This window comes from Mercenaria mercenaria, chromosome 18 (genome assembly GCF_021730395.1).
Source record: "Mercenaria mercenaria strain notata chromosome 18, MADL_Memer_1, whole genome shotgun sequence".
Taxonomy (NCBI): domain Eukaryota; kingdom Metazoa; phylum Mollusca; class Bivalvia; order Venerida; family Veneridae; genus Mercenaria; species Mercenaria mercenaria.
In genome coordinates, this window is record NC_069378.1 from 20,040,137 (window position 1) to 20,053,862 (window position 13,726).

Below are 13,726 nucleotides of genomic sequence, written 5' to 3' on the forward strand. Positions count from 1 at the left end.
TTCTTGATATCTAGAAATACGGACTATATTTTGATATCAATAATTCGATTTCTGGATATCAAGAAATCATTTTTTGATATCAAGAATTCGATTTCTTGATATCAAAAATTCGATTTCGTGATATCAGAAAATGGCCAGTATTTCTTGATATAAAAAAATCCTACCTTTTCTAAAAATACACATGCAATAAAGGATAACCCCTAATTTATTTATTGAGTGCGGGGTATGGAACGCCTAGACTGTCTTGACATAATGACTATCATGTGTCATGTGCTTTTTCCAATACATTCGGTACAAATCATAATCTTTCTTGTAGATAAAGCAGTTTGTTATGTACATTTACTAGTTTGTCCGGTACATTTCTTAGTTTATGTTGTGCATTCACTAGCTTGTGCTGTAGAATTAATAGTTCGTCGTGTGCATTTTCCAATATATTTGGTAGAAATTATAATTTGTCTTGTACACAAAATTGTTTGTTATGTACATTTACTAGTTTGTCCGGTACTTTTATTAGTTTGTGATGTCCATACATTAGTTTGTGCTGTCCAATTAATAGTTTGTTATGTGCTTTTACCAATATGTTCGGTACAAATCATAATTTGTTATGTAGATAAAACTGTTACGTACATTTACTAGTTTGTGCGGTACATTTCTTAATTTGTGTTATGCATTCGCCAGTTTGTGCTGTCCATTTGATTACTTAAAATTATCCGATTTCATGTGAAATTACACAACGTGTACCCTTACAATTTTTGTCTTTACAAGTGGATTCTTATACATACATACAACAAATATACTACTTATGTTAAATAAGTTCTTTTCGGCAATTATTTATTTTCGGACACTTTTGAAAAGATAATTAATACATATCTGTTTATTCAAACATAACAAACTGCTTTATCTACAAGACAAGTTATGATTTGTACCGAAAATATTTGGAAAAAGCATATAACGAACTATTAACTGGACAGCACAAACTAGTAAATGCACAACATAAACTAAGAAATGTACCAGACAAACTAGTTAATAACAAACTGTTTCATCTACACAACAAATTATAATTAGTACCGAACATATTAAGAAAAGCACATGACGAACTATCTACTGGACAGCAAAAACTAGTGAATGCACAACATAAACTAAGAAACGTAACGGACAAACTAGTAAATGTACATAACACATTGTTTAATCTACAAGACAAATTATAATTTGTACCGAATATATTGGAAAATGCACATGACGAACTATCAAGTGTACAGCACAAACTGGTGAATGCACAACACAAACTAAGAAATGTACTGGACAAACTAGTAAATGTACATAACAAACTGTTCTATCTACAAGAAAGATTATAATTTGTACCGAATATATAGGGAAATGCACATGATGAAGTAATAATCATCATGTCAAGACAGTCTAGGCGTTCCATAGCGGGGATTATACAATTCTATATGATCCTGTTAAATCCATCTATATTAAGATCGGGAAGTGCCGATTTTTTTATATTTATTATTTATTTATATCAAGAAGTCGATTTTTCAGAAAAATCATTTATTGATATCTAGAATTCGATTTCTTGATATCAAAAAATAACACGATTTTTTTTATATCAAAAATTCATTTCCTGATATCAAACATTCTAATTTTTTATATAAAAAAATGGACAGCATTTCTTGATATCAGAAAATGAAATCCTGATATAAAAATGTCGAATTTTTGATATCAGAAAAATCGATTTCTTGCTATCAGAAAATGAATTCTTGATATCAAGAAATCGATTTTTCTGATATAAAAAATGTGACTGATTTTTTGATATCAGGAAACAGTAAAACGGTGCCCCATAAAGTTAGGTTTCGAGACCCAATACGAATAGCACTCTCAAAGGTTAATACATTTTAATCTACACGACAATACTGAATACTTGACAATGAAACATGCCTATTATATATAGAGGATATTTGTTTGTTTTGAGGGAATATGGAATATATCTCACTGAGAAGTGAGAAAATTTCAGATATTTTCATGAGCGCGTAGCGTAAGTGAAAATGTGAAAAATTTTTCACTTCAAGGTGAGATATATTCCATATTTACGAAAAACAAACAAATTTTCTTTTTATTTTATGCTTAATTACGTTGAGATGTGCATTTTGCAACAAATTTTAATCTCAGCGCGGGAAACAGACGCGCGTAAACGGACATGACGTCAAACGTGTTGTGACGTTAGAAATACGCACACGACATAAAGTTCCATTTTATTTTATTGTTTGCTGCATAACGTTATGAAATTCTCATTAAGTAAAATAATTTGAATCTAGAAATAAACTATCAAGAACAAACTGCGACTACAATTTTCATCCTGTTTTAAGCAAATAGTTTAAAATTTATACACAACGTACAAGTAGATCGGCATTTACAGTGAGTGATATGCAGTGAGTGATATGGATTATATCTCATAATTATTTCAAATAATTTCATGATTCTTGAATTGTTTCATGTAGTAAAATGTGTTTTATATAAGTTACTGTCTACATTATTCTTTCTTTCAATCCGTATTTTTTGCACATTTCGATTCACAAAAGACATAATATTGAAGACATTTTTAAGGACATAAAAATGACCATCGAACGTTATTTTATCCAACAAAACTGTTTCATTGATCTTTTTGCTTTGAGTAGTTTATAGCCTAAATGCCATGAAATTGCAAAATAAGTATTAAACCATATCTGTATATTAGCTGTATTTTTAACCCAGAAATCTATTTGATAAAATGTCTGGACAAATTGAGTATGCATTGAACAAAATCTATATTTTGTGTGTCATATGAAGTCGCAAAAAGTATATTGTGAATCTTTCGATAGAATCTCTTACAAAAAAGTCTTCTTACTGAGTTACCCATGAAATCATAAGTAAAATGAAAAATGGAATGAAAAGTGAAACAATATTCTTTTCATATCATTTTATTTTTTTCCATAATTAAATATACAGACAAGCTGTCTTAAAATTTGTTAACTTTAGAATGGTTGCCATTGTAAACGAAAACCTATCCCTATGCAAATTATGGCGCTTGTGTTCCTTAAATATAATTTCTGTGGCTTCTTTCAAGTAGAATTTATATTTTTCATCAGGAATTTGTTTTTAGATAGCCGGATGATCAGTCCTACCGCAGAGGAATATCAGATCAGGAACAGTTAAATCAAAGTCCAGCCTAATAGGTTCATTACATACCAGGACAAAATGGAAACTGCAGAAGAGGAGCATGGTTCTGATTTTGAAGAGACGATGTTCTGTGAACCTTGTAATAAGGAAGGTAACACTGTTGAAGCAGACGGGTTTTGTTCCAATTGCTCTGATTACCTATGTAGTACATGTCTGAAGTATCACACAAGATTAGCAAAAGATCACACACTGTTTGATAAATCTAGCATGCCACAGGACTTCTGTTTAGAACGATGTGTATTCCATCCAAATGACCTGGTAAAATTCTACTGTACGAAATGCGACAACACTGCATGTTCTCAATGTATACCAATTGAACATCAGACTGAGTGCTCCGAATTTAAGCATATCCCTTCATATATGCAGTTACAAGATGTATACAGAGAATTGAAAGAAGTTAAGAAATCACTGAAAGCCGTCGAGGAAGAAGCAAGTCGCACTGGAGATGAGAGTGGTCAAAAATTGAAAAAAGCATCCCTTAACTGTAGTGATATTTCGAAGTCAATCAGCCTCCAGAAAAAGTACATTAAAGACAAAATTGAAGAGCAACGTATTGAGATTTTTAAAGCACTAGACGATGAAAGGGTCGAAGTTATCAGGAAGCTTGACGAGAGGCAAGGCCGAAGAAAGGAGCAATTATTTGAACAACAGAAACTTATAAACAGTAAAATAGATGACGAAGCGAATCATTTGGATGAGCAATTAATGTTATACCCGAGAAAAATACAAAACATTGTGCTAAACAGTGCAAACATAAGGTCGAAATTAGAGTTCCTTACCACTGAATTAGTAAATAAAGAGAGACAAGGACGAAAAGCAGAACTTTTCGTTGCAACTAAAAGAACTAAGGAAAACATGAAAACGCTACAAAAAGATATAGATGATGTGTGTAAAGAGAACAAAGTCAGGTGCTTTACCTTTAGACGAAACACAGAGAACATCAGTATAGATGCTGCGGAAAACGCCACGCTTGGATCACTTATCGAAGAAAGCGAACAAGGAGGTATTTATTGCATAATGTTTGGTGTATTTAATGGGCTTACAATTTGTTGCTTTAGGTTTGGAATATCTTTTTTTCTAATCAAGTATTTCAACATGATCTTTGATTTTACCATCAGTCGACTGTTAATTTTTCATTATTAGGCTAGCTGATGATAAGCCAATGTTATTGTTGTACATGTATTTACACGATAGTATATACTTGCGAACAAAATAAATTGAGATGGTTTGTTATTCGAAAACATTCATGTTTTAGCAATCGTCAAAAAGTGCTATCCTTAATTGATGATTTTAGAATTTACAAAACTTTGTACAGTGTACTTATTAATGTTAAGTTCATTTGGCGTAAATATGTCAGACATGTATTATAGTGATTAGATATTATAGATATGAAGTTTAACGGTTTTTTTTCTATCTTCTGTTAATGTTACATTATTTTCGTACAGATAGGGATACAACCAATGGTCAGCAAGGAACATTTAATTCAGCTAGTTCTACAGACACGCGAATTTTTGCGCAGAATGTAAGTTGTCTTGTGATTAAATGTTATTAATTGTACCATGTCATGAATAAGTTCAGACCAAAATGCCTCTTTGTGAATATTCACAGTGACTTTGCTAAATTAATTATGGCTTAGGTGTTTGGGAAAATTGACCTTAGGCTACCTCCTATTTCCAACGTTTGTAGAATTAGGCATATTGGTAATATTTGAATGGCTTACTGTTATTACACTTTATTGTTACAATTAATCCAAATTTTTATTTCATTGTACACAAAATTGTTACTGTTTCAAGCTTAGTCGATACATTTTTGATACTTACATTGATTTCAAGTCTGAAATGAACTATATCCGGTATATTATTAAATGCGTTTTAGCCTAGCTATGTGTGAAGGACCAATAACTTGCAGGAAGAGCTATCGGGGGCTGGGGTGGGGATCAGCTCTTCCATTCAAAGATTTTTTTGATTTTTTCACTGTTGCTTTAGAAGAAAGTGATGTCTCGAACAAAAACTTTGTGAAGGAAATTAGTGACGTCCGTCCATCAGTACGTCAGAATTTCCTTCGTACGACTTCTCCAGAAATGCATGGCTGGATTCAACTAGCCCATTTGGCTTATCGGGATGACTTATTTTATGATTTAATATTTTAATAGTTGTCATGCAACGGGACAGCGACAGTCAAAACTTATCACGCTGTCCTAAAGCGTCCTGTTATTTGGAGTATAATTCAACCAAATTCAGCTCGAAGCATTTGTAAGATGAAGCGATTTAGAATTATAGGAATAACGGTCATGGCACTTGGAAATACATGTAGGTTCTTTTGGTGTGAGTCATTATCTCGTTCAGCATTCATCTTTTGATATTGCGGGAGCCTTCGTGGCCGAGTGGTTGTGAATCACTTTTGCTCAACACTGTAGGTTAAAATCTCTCTTGAGGTTTAGAATATTTCATGTGAGGAAGCCTTCAAGTTGCTTTTTGAAGGTCGGTGGTTCTACCCAGGTTCCCGCCTATGATTAAATAATGCCCGAATGGGGTACCTATAGAGTTCTACCCTACATCAAAAGCTGAAAGTTTCTATTTGACCTATAGTTGTGTCGGGTTGATATTAACCCCCGCAAAACATCTGTTGGTAGATCTATCGACTTTATATATCATTTCGAAACTTTGGGTATAGTCTCTAAATTGTAAAAGTCCTCTATAGTTATTTTAGACGAATATTTTGGAGAACGACTTAGTGAATTTCAACCGGTTCCGGATAGAAGCATCAATTATAAATGAATGAATTTTTAAACAGGTATTATTACCACCGTTTGCCTATCTCGATTGCAATTGCCCCAACAAGATAGATTGGAAATAAATGAATTCAGAAGCTGCATTGCCTCCTGGTTCAGACCAGGCTCAGTGATAATAACTGAATGTTAATTGCAATTGTAGAAATAGATATTGCATTAAAATAAAAAGAAAATACTCCGCTTTCTAAATACTTTCGCATGAAAAAATGCGGGGGATTTTTAGCCGGACATCCTTCATGTGAAAATGGTCTGTACTGATATTTTGCTTTTTAGAGGACACAGTATGTGGGGGCAATCGACACAGTCCTAGTTCTTTCTGTTTCTACATTTTATTTAGTTAAAAATATCAGACGAGCGAATCTAGACCATGTTTGTTTGTACATATACTTTACCGATGGAAGGACGCCGAATGATGGAAAAAAGGGCACATCCGTATTTTACAGGCAAATATGTCAACAGGTAAAGGAACACCTGTAAAATGTGTGTATGTTTTTAAGACAGACATTGTATATTAATAACTTATTTATACGGAACAATTATTGTTCTTCATTCAGAATATAGCTGTAGAGGAAGTACAAAGAGATGTAACATCTGAGAAAATCAAAAGACCAGATGTATGCGGAAGGTAAGTAATTTTGGTCAAAATTGTAAGAATATTTAACGAAAATGGAAGTAACGCATAATCATCAATATGTATTTTTTCATGGTAAATGACAATGATTGTGTGTACAATGTATTTAAAACTCATTTGACTGATTCAGAACGGGAATCCCGTGCGATTGGAAAAAAAATTAATGGCGACATATATCAACTTGTTCGGTAATGCCTAAAGATCACAAAAAGGCATATTGCCAGTTCAAGTTCCGCGACTGGACCGATTCATGACGTAATCAAAATGGCGGCCAATTGTGTAAATGAAATTTTCTGTATCTTGATATTAACGTTGGATAGATAGCAAAATTAAGAAACAATAGCTTAGTTTCTTGTTTGGAATATTGGTATACCATGTAATTACAATACTGAATAAGATACAGAAGTAAAATGATAATAAAATGCAGTGAAATACTCGAAATAAAGATTACCCCACCGACTTTTTTAACATAAACTTATTTTATTATTTTGTTCTTGATTATATTTTGTTTCGTATCAACTTTACTACTTTTAATATACCGAAATCATGATATTCGAAGACCTTCGTAGCTTTTTGTTTGTTATTAATAATTTAATGAAGTAATATTTACATGTCAATATCTATATCTATGCTATTTGTACTTGAACAAAGATCTTCCTCTGCTCCACATGCATTTGCAACGCGTAGTACCGCATGGTGATTTTGAGCAGCTGCATTTGATTAACTGCAATAATGTGTCAGGAGCCGGAGAATTTAATGTCATTATAGGAACATAAATACCGTCGCCATTCTTTCAGCCAAACTGTTCTGGGTCGGACAAGTCTGGATGATTAGTAGTATCATTGTTCCAAACGATGCATTGATATTGTGTCCGAAGAACTGCCTGTAAATATGATGCCTTAGTTGGCGGAAGCTTGTTAGATTCAGCTTGTTTTCTTCGAAACATCCACCAAGGTAACGCACCGAGCTCTTTGATATTGGTACCTGGCAAAGTACACACAAATTCTTCTAGACACTCTAACACATTGTTGTCAATTGTGTCATTCCTTGAAAGCTTTACAAAAGCTGTTTGAATGTCTTTGGATGCCGTTTCGAAAGCTTTCCAGAGAAAGAACATGTATTATCTGCCCCAGAAAATGCATGGAAAGCTGGGAGAGCCTGAATATTTTCATAACCAACTGCTTCATATATAGCACCAAGTTCTATTTTTCGCTTTTTATTATACTATACCCGCTCAAACGCCTTTCTACTTCGGGGAAATCGCCATCTCCATACTTAGCACGCTGGTGAATCGCAGCAATAATATTTTCATAAGCGTTAGGATTTTCACACAACTTACCACCAGATGTTTGACATATCATACAAAGTTTCCAGATCGTGCAAAGTTTCGGTTCTTTAGCAGCCAAATGGGGCTCTGTTGTCGGTGCGATTTGCCATTTTAATGTACCTTTACGGGTAAACACGATATATAAGAATACCACAGAGAATAAACGTACAATAGAATTAAAAATCTTTCCAATAAATTTATATTTGCAATTTTGTAGATGTGTTTTAGTCAAAAGCTAAAACGTTTCTGAAACGATTATGTTCTGCACGTCATGTCAATTCTTATTGGCCGCTATTTATGGCCAATTTTTGTTAACGGGAGAGCAGTAAATTCATGGGTTTTAAGTTTAACGTCACATCAACACAAATGGTTATTAGTAAAAAAAAGAAACAATAGCTAAAATACCAACGGACTGCTAAATGTATGTGATTTGTAGAAAATCGAAAGTGAAAGTAGAAAGTACTATATATATTATAGTAATACAATTGATAGTTTGTTTATATTATATTCATGTTCTATGCTCATCAATGTTAAATAGGAGGACAACAAGAGTTAAACAGTTTCGAAATATTCATGAAATATTTGTTCATTATTCCACATATCTCGTTATATCGCATTATGAAAAGCATACAATTAAAAAAAATACATTTGTTAAAGAGGTTTTGAAACCAAATTTTGCCGAGGTGAGGTTTTTCTATTTTTGTTTTTTTGGTTGATATGCATTTGTGTATACTGTTCAGCTTTCATTGTGGTTTATTATCAGGCTCGTTTTGGATCTAATTTCCGTTTGATTATTGTACAGCAAAAATGGCTTAGAAACGTTTTTTTTTTGTTTTTGTTCAAAGTTCTGTAATATTGAATAAATTGCGTTCATTTTATTCAAAATATCACTATATAAGAGAATTATGTATGTGTCATGATGTAAAATATTTTATGCCCACTTTAAGCATCAATACAAATTACTTTGACCATTAATTTAAGATGGTAAAATTTAAAACAGAACAAAAATGACCGCCATTTTGGTGACGTCATAACACGGTCCAGTCGCGGAATTCGGACTGGCGACATGGCTTAAAATGAACTTCAGGTCTTAATGAACAAATTGGTATATGTCGCCATTAATCTTTTTTCCAATCGCACGGGACCTGAAAAATGGCCGTAAGCAAATACACTATGGTTTTTAATTCTGCATAAAAAGATAAACTATTGAGTCAGTGTCATGTTTGCGATTTACCTTCCATTTCTTCTTTTTTTATTGACTAATGAATGGCTAACTTGTATTTATGTCTTTTTAATATGTACTAGTAATGTATTCGATTCAGAATTTATAAAGAAATCGATGGTTCTGAAATCTGTATTTCTCAGGGCTGAAGATCCCGAGTTTGCTATTCAGCGTGTTGCCACAGCAGTTAATGCTGCTGGTCAGGCATATATCACAGCCAAGGCAGTGTTCAAAACATGGCAAGATAAACAGGTATTGTCTTACTTTCTTATATAAGGGGCTATATGGCTGAATGGTTTAGGTTGCTAATTTTGACATATTTCCACCTCATCTCTATGGGTTCAGTCCTTTTCATGATGGCATCATCAAGTAAGCTAAAATGTTTCAAAGATAGTTCAATTTTGCATCAATATGAGGCCAAAGTGAAAGGTAGGCCTGTGACTTTTCAGAACTCGTCCTGACTTCAGCCTTTTGTTTTGATTTTCCATATATAGCTCTATTGGATAAGGACAGTACATGCTTTTCGGGCTTCTGGTTTTTAACTGATCCACAGGCGTGAGGAGTACAATGTGCTTAATGCCCTGAGTAACTAAGTTTCAAAAAGCCTGTCAAAAGTAGGCCGTTAGGTAATGCACAAGATCGAGAGTTGAGGAATGATAGTCTGCTCTCTGTTACCTTTGCCAGAAGACAGTATTTCTGAAGTCATTCAGTCATATGGGGAATTTGTTAGTTCCTTGCAGAGAACAAGTCATTATCAGTACATCTTCCAGGAATAATTGTTAACTGAGCTCTGTTGCATATCCAGAATACTGTGAAAAATGTTGTTGTTGCAAAGAATCATATACATTTAGTTTTAAGCTATATCTTGTTTTTATCACAGCAGGAGGTTAAACAAAAACAACAAGAGGCAAGAGCTGCAATACCAAAAACACAGCCTAAAGGCTGGAAACCAGCTGGTACCCAGTACACCCCTCCAAAGAAAAATGAGTTCAAACCTCCTCAGTCGGAATACAAACCCCCACAGTCGGAACGAACTCCAAGAAAATCTGATTTCAAAGTCGCTCAAGATGACTGGAAGTCACAAACAGATGATTACAAACCCCCACAATCAAATTGGAAGTCTCCAGCCCAATCTGAACCTGCACCCCCTAAAGATCAATGGAAGTCTCCAGCAGAAGTTGGACCAATGGCACGTCTGCTAGAAATGGGATTTTTTGATACAGATTTAAACAAGAAACTTCTAACCAAACACAATGATAACCTAGATAAGGTCGTTCAGGAGTTACTGAGCATGAAAAATAAGGACTGGTTTATTTAGACAATGAGTACAATTGTTCAAGTATAACGAAAACAGAAATACAGTCAATACTGACTTCTTTAAAGGATTTATAACAAAGTTCAAATAAAGCGGGAGGTTCAAAACATGTTATCATTAGAAAAAAATCTTTACTATAGTTTGATTTCGAGATCAGCGATGTTTTTGTACTTTTGATAATAGAACGGTCCGTAATTTTGGTAGTGTTATTCAGTACGATTGTGGTTTCAACAGTGCAAAGTAAATCATGCTGCTTTCCGTAATCAGCAGACGAGTCTCTATAAACTGAAGTCTTAGAAACGTCAAATTTAAATCCCGCTGTTAAGCATTGCCAGTGTGGAATGTGAAATGTATAAAGTGTCCTACAAAATATCCTGAAACTTGCTGATCACCATTGATAAAAGAAAAACTTCTATATGGCAGTATATGAAACTTCAAAATTTAGCGTTTTTCCAAGAATCTAGAATCATGGTGGAATTTAAACAACAGGGAATAAAAGATCTAGTACTGAATTATTTTCACTTACACCTCTGTACTAGTACTGTCAAAAAAAACAAACATAAAAAACTATGGATGTTCAATGATACATTTTGATACCTGTAGAATACACTCAAGTGTTAAGTAATGACAAATTATGTGTTTATTAAAGATTAATAACTGTGTATCATTAAATGGTACTTAACTGTACAACTTAAATTCAAAATGCCACCTCATTTAAAATACATGACGTTTAGACTGAAAGGAACCTTAATGCATCTAATTCAGTTCAACGTTGTCCTAAGATGTATACAGCTGTATTATAGTTTTAATATACTACAGCAATATTTACATATTTCATTATGTTACGTTCTAGGAGCAGTACCTTTACAACAGGAAATACTAAATGCGCACTTATTGTACAGAAGCAATGCAGTTAAAAGGTATACATCACAGTTTTGTAATAATATACTGAATGTTGATACGGCAGTGTTAGCTTTCGAGCAAGTATTAAAAGGACCTCGGACATTTTCCTATTCAGATTGCCTACTCAATTAAGAAAAAACTGACCTAGGGCTAGACTTCTAGAATTGCATAGCAAAGACAGTTAAAGACCATTTCTTGATATATCCGACTAAATTTTACAAGTTTGTGAAAAGAAGACTTTGCAGACATTTCTCATTTCATTTCTTTTGAAATATGAACAATAATCATTTTTACGTTTTAAACATCTTTCCCCACAGTGACGCAACAAAATATTTCACATGCCTTTGTAAGTAATTATTATATACGTATCCTGCAAAAATGGTACTTTGCAAATGGGGGAAAGTGTTAAAAAATGAAGAAAAAAACTACATACAGGGTGTCAGCAAATGAATTTTACATACAATATTAAAATATTTTGACACTTATTGCATGTGTTTCTTAAACCTTACATATCTACAGCTTTTTTCGTTTTTTAATTATTTCAAACAGAAAACACTGTAATAAATAAATAGCGGATATAGAAAGTCGAACTTGAATTGATTGACTGTTATCAGGATTGAGACAACTGTCGCAAGTCATGAACCAAGCAAGTGGTTTAGACATATACAACTAGATGTATGTGTCTTCAACATAAATATAACAAAGAGATATAGACGAACTTCTATGGGAGCAGTGCCACTGTGGTGCAAATGCCTTTTTACCTTTTGTAGGACATAATTATGGCGTACCTAGAATGCATTTTAAGAACAACCTTTGCTTTAATTCGAACCAAAGAACCACTAAGCATCCTAAACTGTAACAGAACTACACCAGACACCAACTCCTGAACTGACCTTGGTGCTTCCAGAACTAACACTGACGCCCCAAGAACTAATACTGACGCCCCAAGAACTACAATTGACACCCCAGAATTAACACCAATTCACCCACACGTCTGAAACTTATTCCAAAGACGACCAAAATACTAGTAAGGACCTCCAAAGAACTAACACTGACGCCCCAAGATTATCTACATAAATGTGAATACTAGCAAGTGAAGTTACGTTCAATTGATATATTGGACCAATCGGTATTTTATTACTACGTGTATTGTTGTGTTGTTTTATTCTTTTTTTTTGTATTGAAGTAACAGAAAGCACATGTAAATGTTTGCTAGCATTAAAAATATAGGCTAAATGTGCATGACTCTGTGGCGTAGCCGCAATTATATAAGCACAGCAGGTCTGTGCTTACAGATAATTTATGAAACTGGAAAACTAAACACACCAACAATGCAATACTAAGGGAAAAGGCATCTAGAACGTGCATGAATGTGTCATAGAATGCTAAAGCCCAGGCTACCCTGAACCCACAGTGACCTAGGCAGTTCCTACACCTCTCCACTACAACTGAAAATAACCAGCTACACCAATGTTACTTGAAATGTTTTGAGGCCAACTACACCACTGCGTGTATTCAGTATATAACCCTCCCTATAATACCCGGTCAGTATTGTGCATGTGTAAATACAGTATAGCAATAGATGAAAACAAACAATAGGCTATGATCAATGCATCAGTTATCATGGGCACTCGGGTGGAAAGAACTGAAGTACAGTTGTGTGACCAAAAGTTTTGTTCCACTTTTATTGTTTAATTTACAGTTATTTTTAAAAATGTCAATAAAACTGATAATCTGCATGGTAAAAGTTTATTAATTTAATTGTTTTAAAACATTTTACAATAGACATACCTTAAATGCATATGCTTATTTCACTAAAAATACACATTTCAAATTTTTCAAAAAGTATGACCCTTAAGTCACAAAATGTTCAAACAACAAAAAACGGCGTGAAATATATTTTTGTGACGGTTTGATAGAAATATAACATATTTATGAGTATATGAAGCCATTATATAAAATTACAGCTATTGAAGTCAAGAAATGGCATTGAAATTTGAACAAAATCCCTAGCATAATACCCGATGTCCTTTACAAGAAGCTGTTAATATATCTCAAAAGATGGTGACATTCTATGATATCTAATCTATTAAAGACGTGTGAAGCAGTGTACATATATAAACTAATTTTGTCAACATATTTCATTTTCTTCTGACACAATGTTACAATTTAGATGATAGGGATTGGAAATACATATATGACTAAGTGAAACGGGAAACCTCGGACACTGTTCCGCAGAGTCGAGTCGTGTTATTGAAAACATGTAATTAGGACGTTATAACGTCTCAAAATGTGAAAAAATGAGACCGAGGAGCCGTTAT

At 33.6% G+C, this 13,726-nt stretch overlaps 1 protein-coding gene across 2 annotated transcripts in view; it reads left to right on the forward strand.

Moving 5' to 3' along the window:
* The window catches only part of LOC123557263 (tripartite motif-containing protein 45-like), a 47,174-nt gene extending 36,010 nt beyond the window's left edge, over positions 1-11,164 (forward strand). Inside the window, exons 2-6 of one of the 2 annotated variants that reach the window (XM_053530613.1) lie at positions 3,140-4,219; positions 4,662-4,738; positions 6,562-6,632; positions 9,331-9,439; positions 10,068-11,164. In XM_053530613.1, the coding sequence (XP_053386588.1) occupies positions 3,235-4,219; positions 4,662-4,738; positions 6,562-6,632; positions 9,331-9,439; positions 10,068-10,505 (1,680 nt within the window). In that variant the 5' untranslated portion in view covers positions 3,140-3,234 and the 3' untranslated portion in view covers positions 10,506-11,164. The remainder of the gene's footprint in view (positions 1-3,139; positions 4,220-4,661; positions 4,739-6,561; positions 6,633-9,330; positions 9,440-10,067) is intronic. The other variant, XM_053530614.1, reaches the window with a different exon arrangement.
* Positions 11,165-13,726: the final 2,562 nt, after the last annotated feature.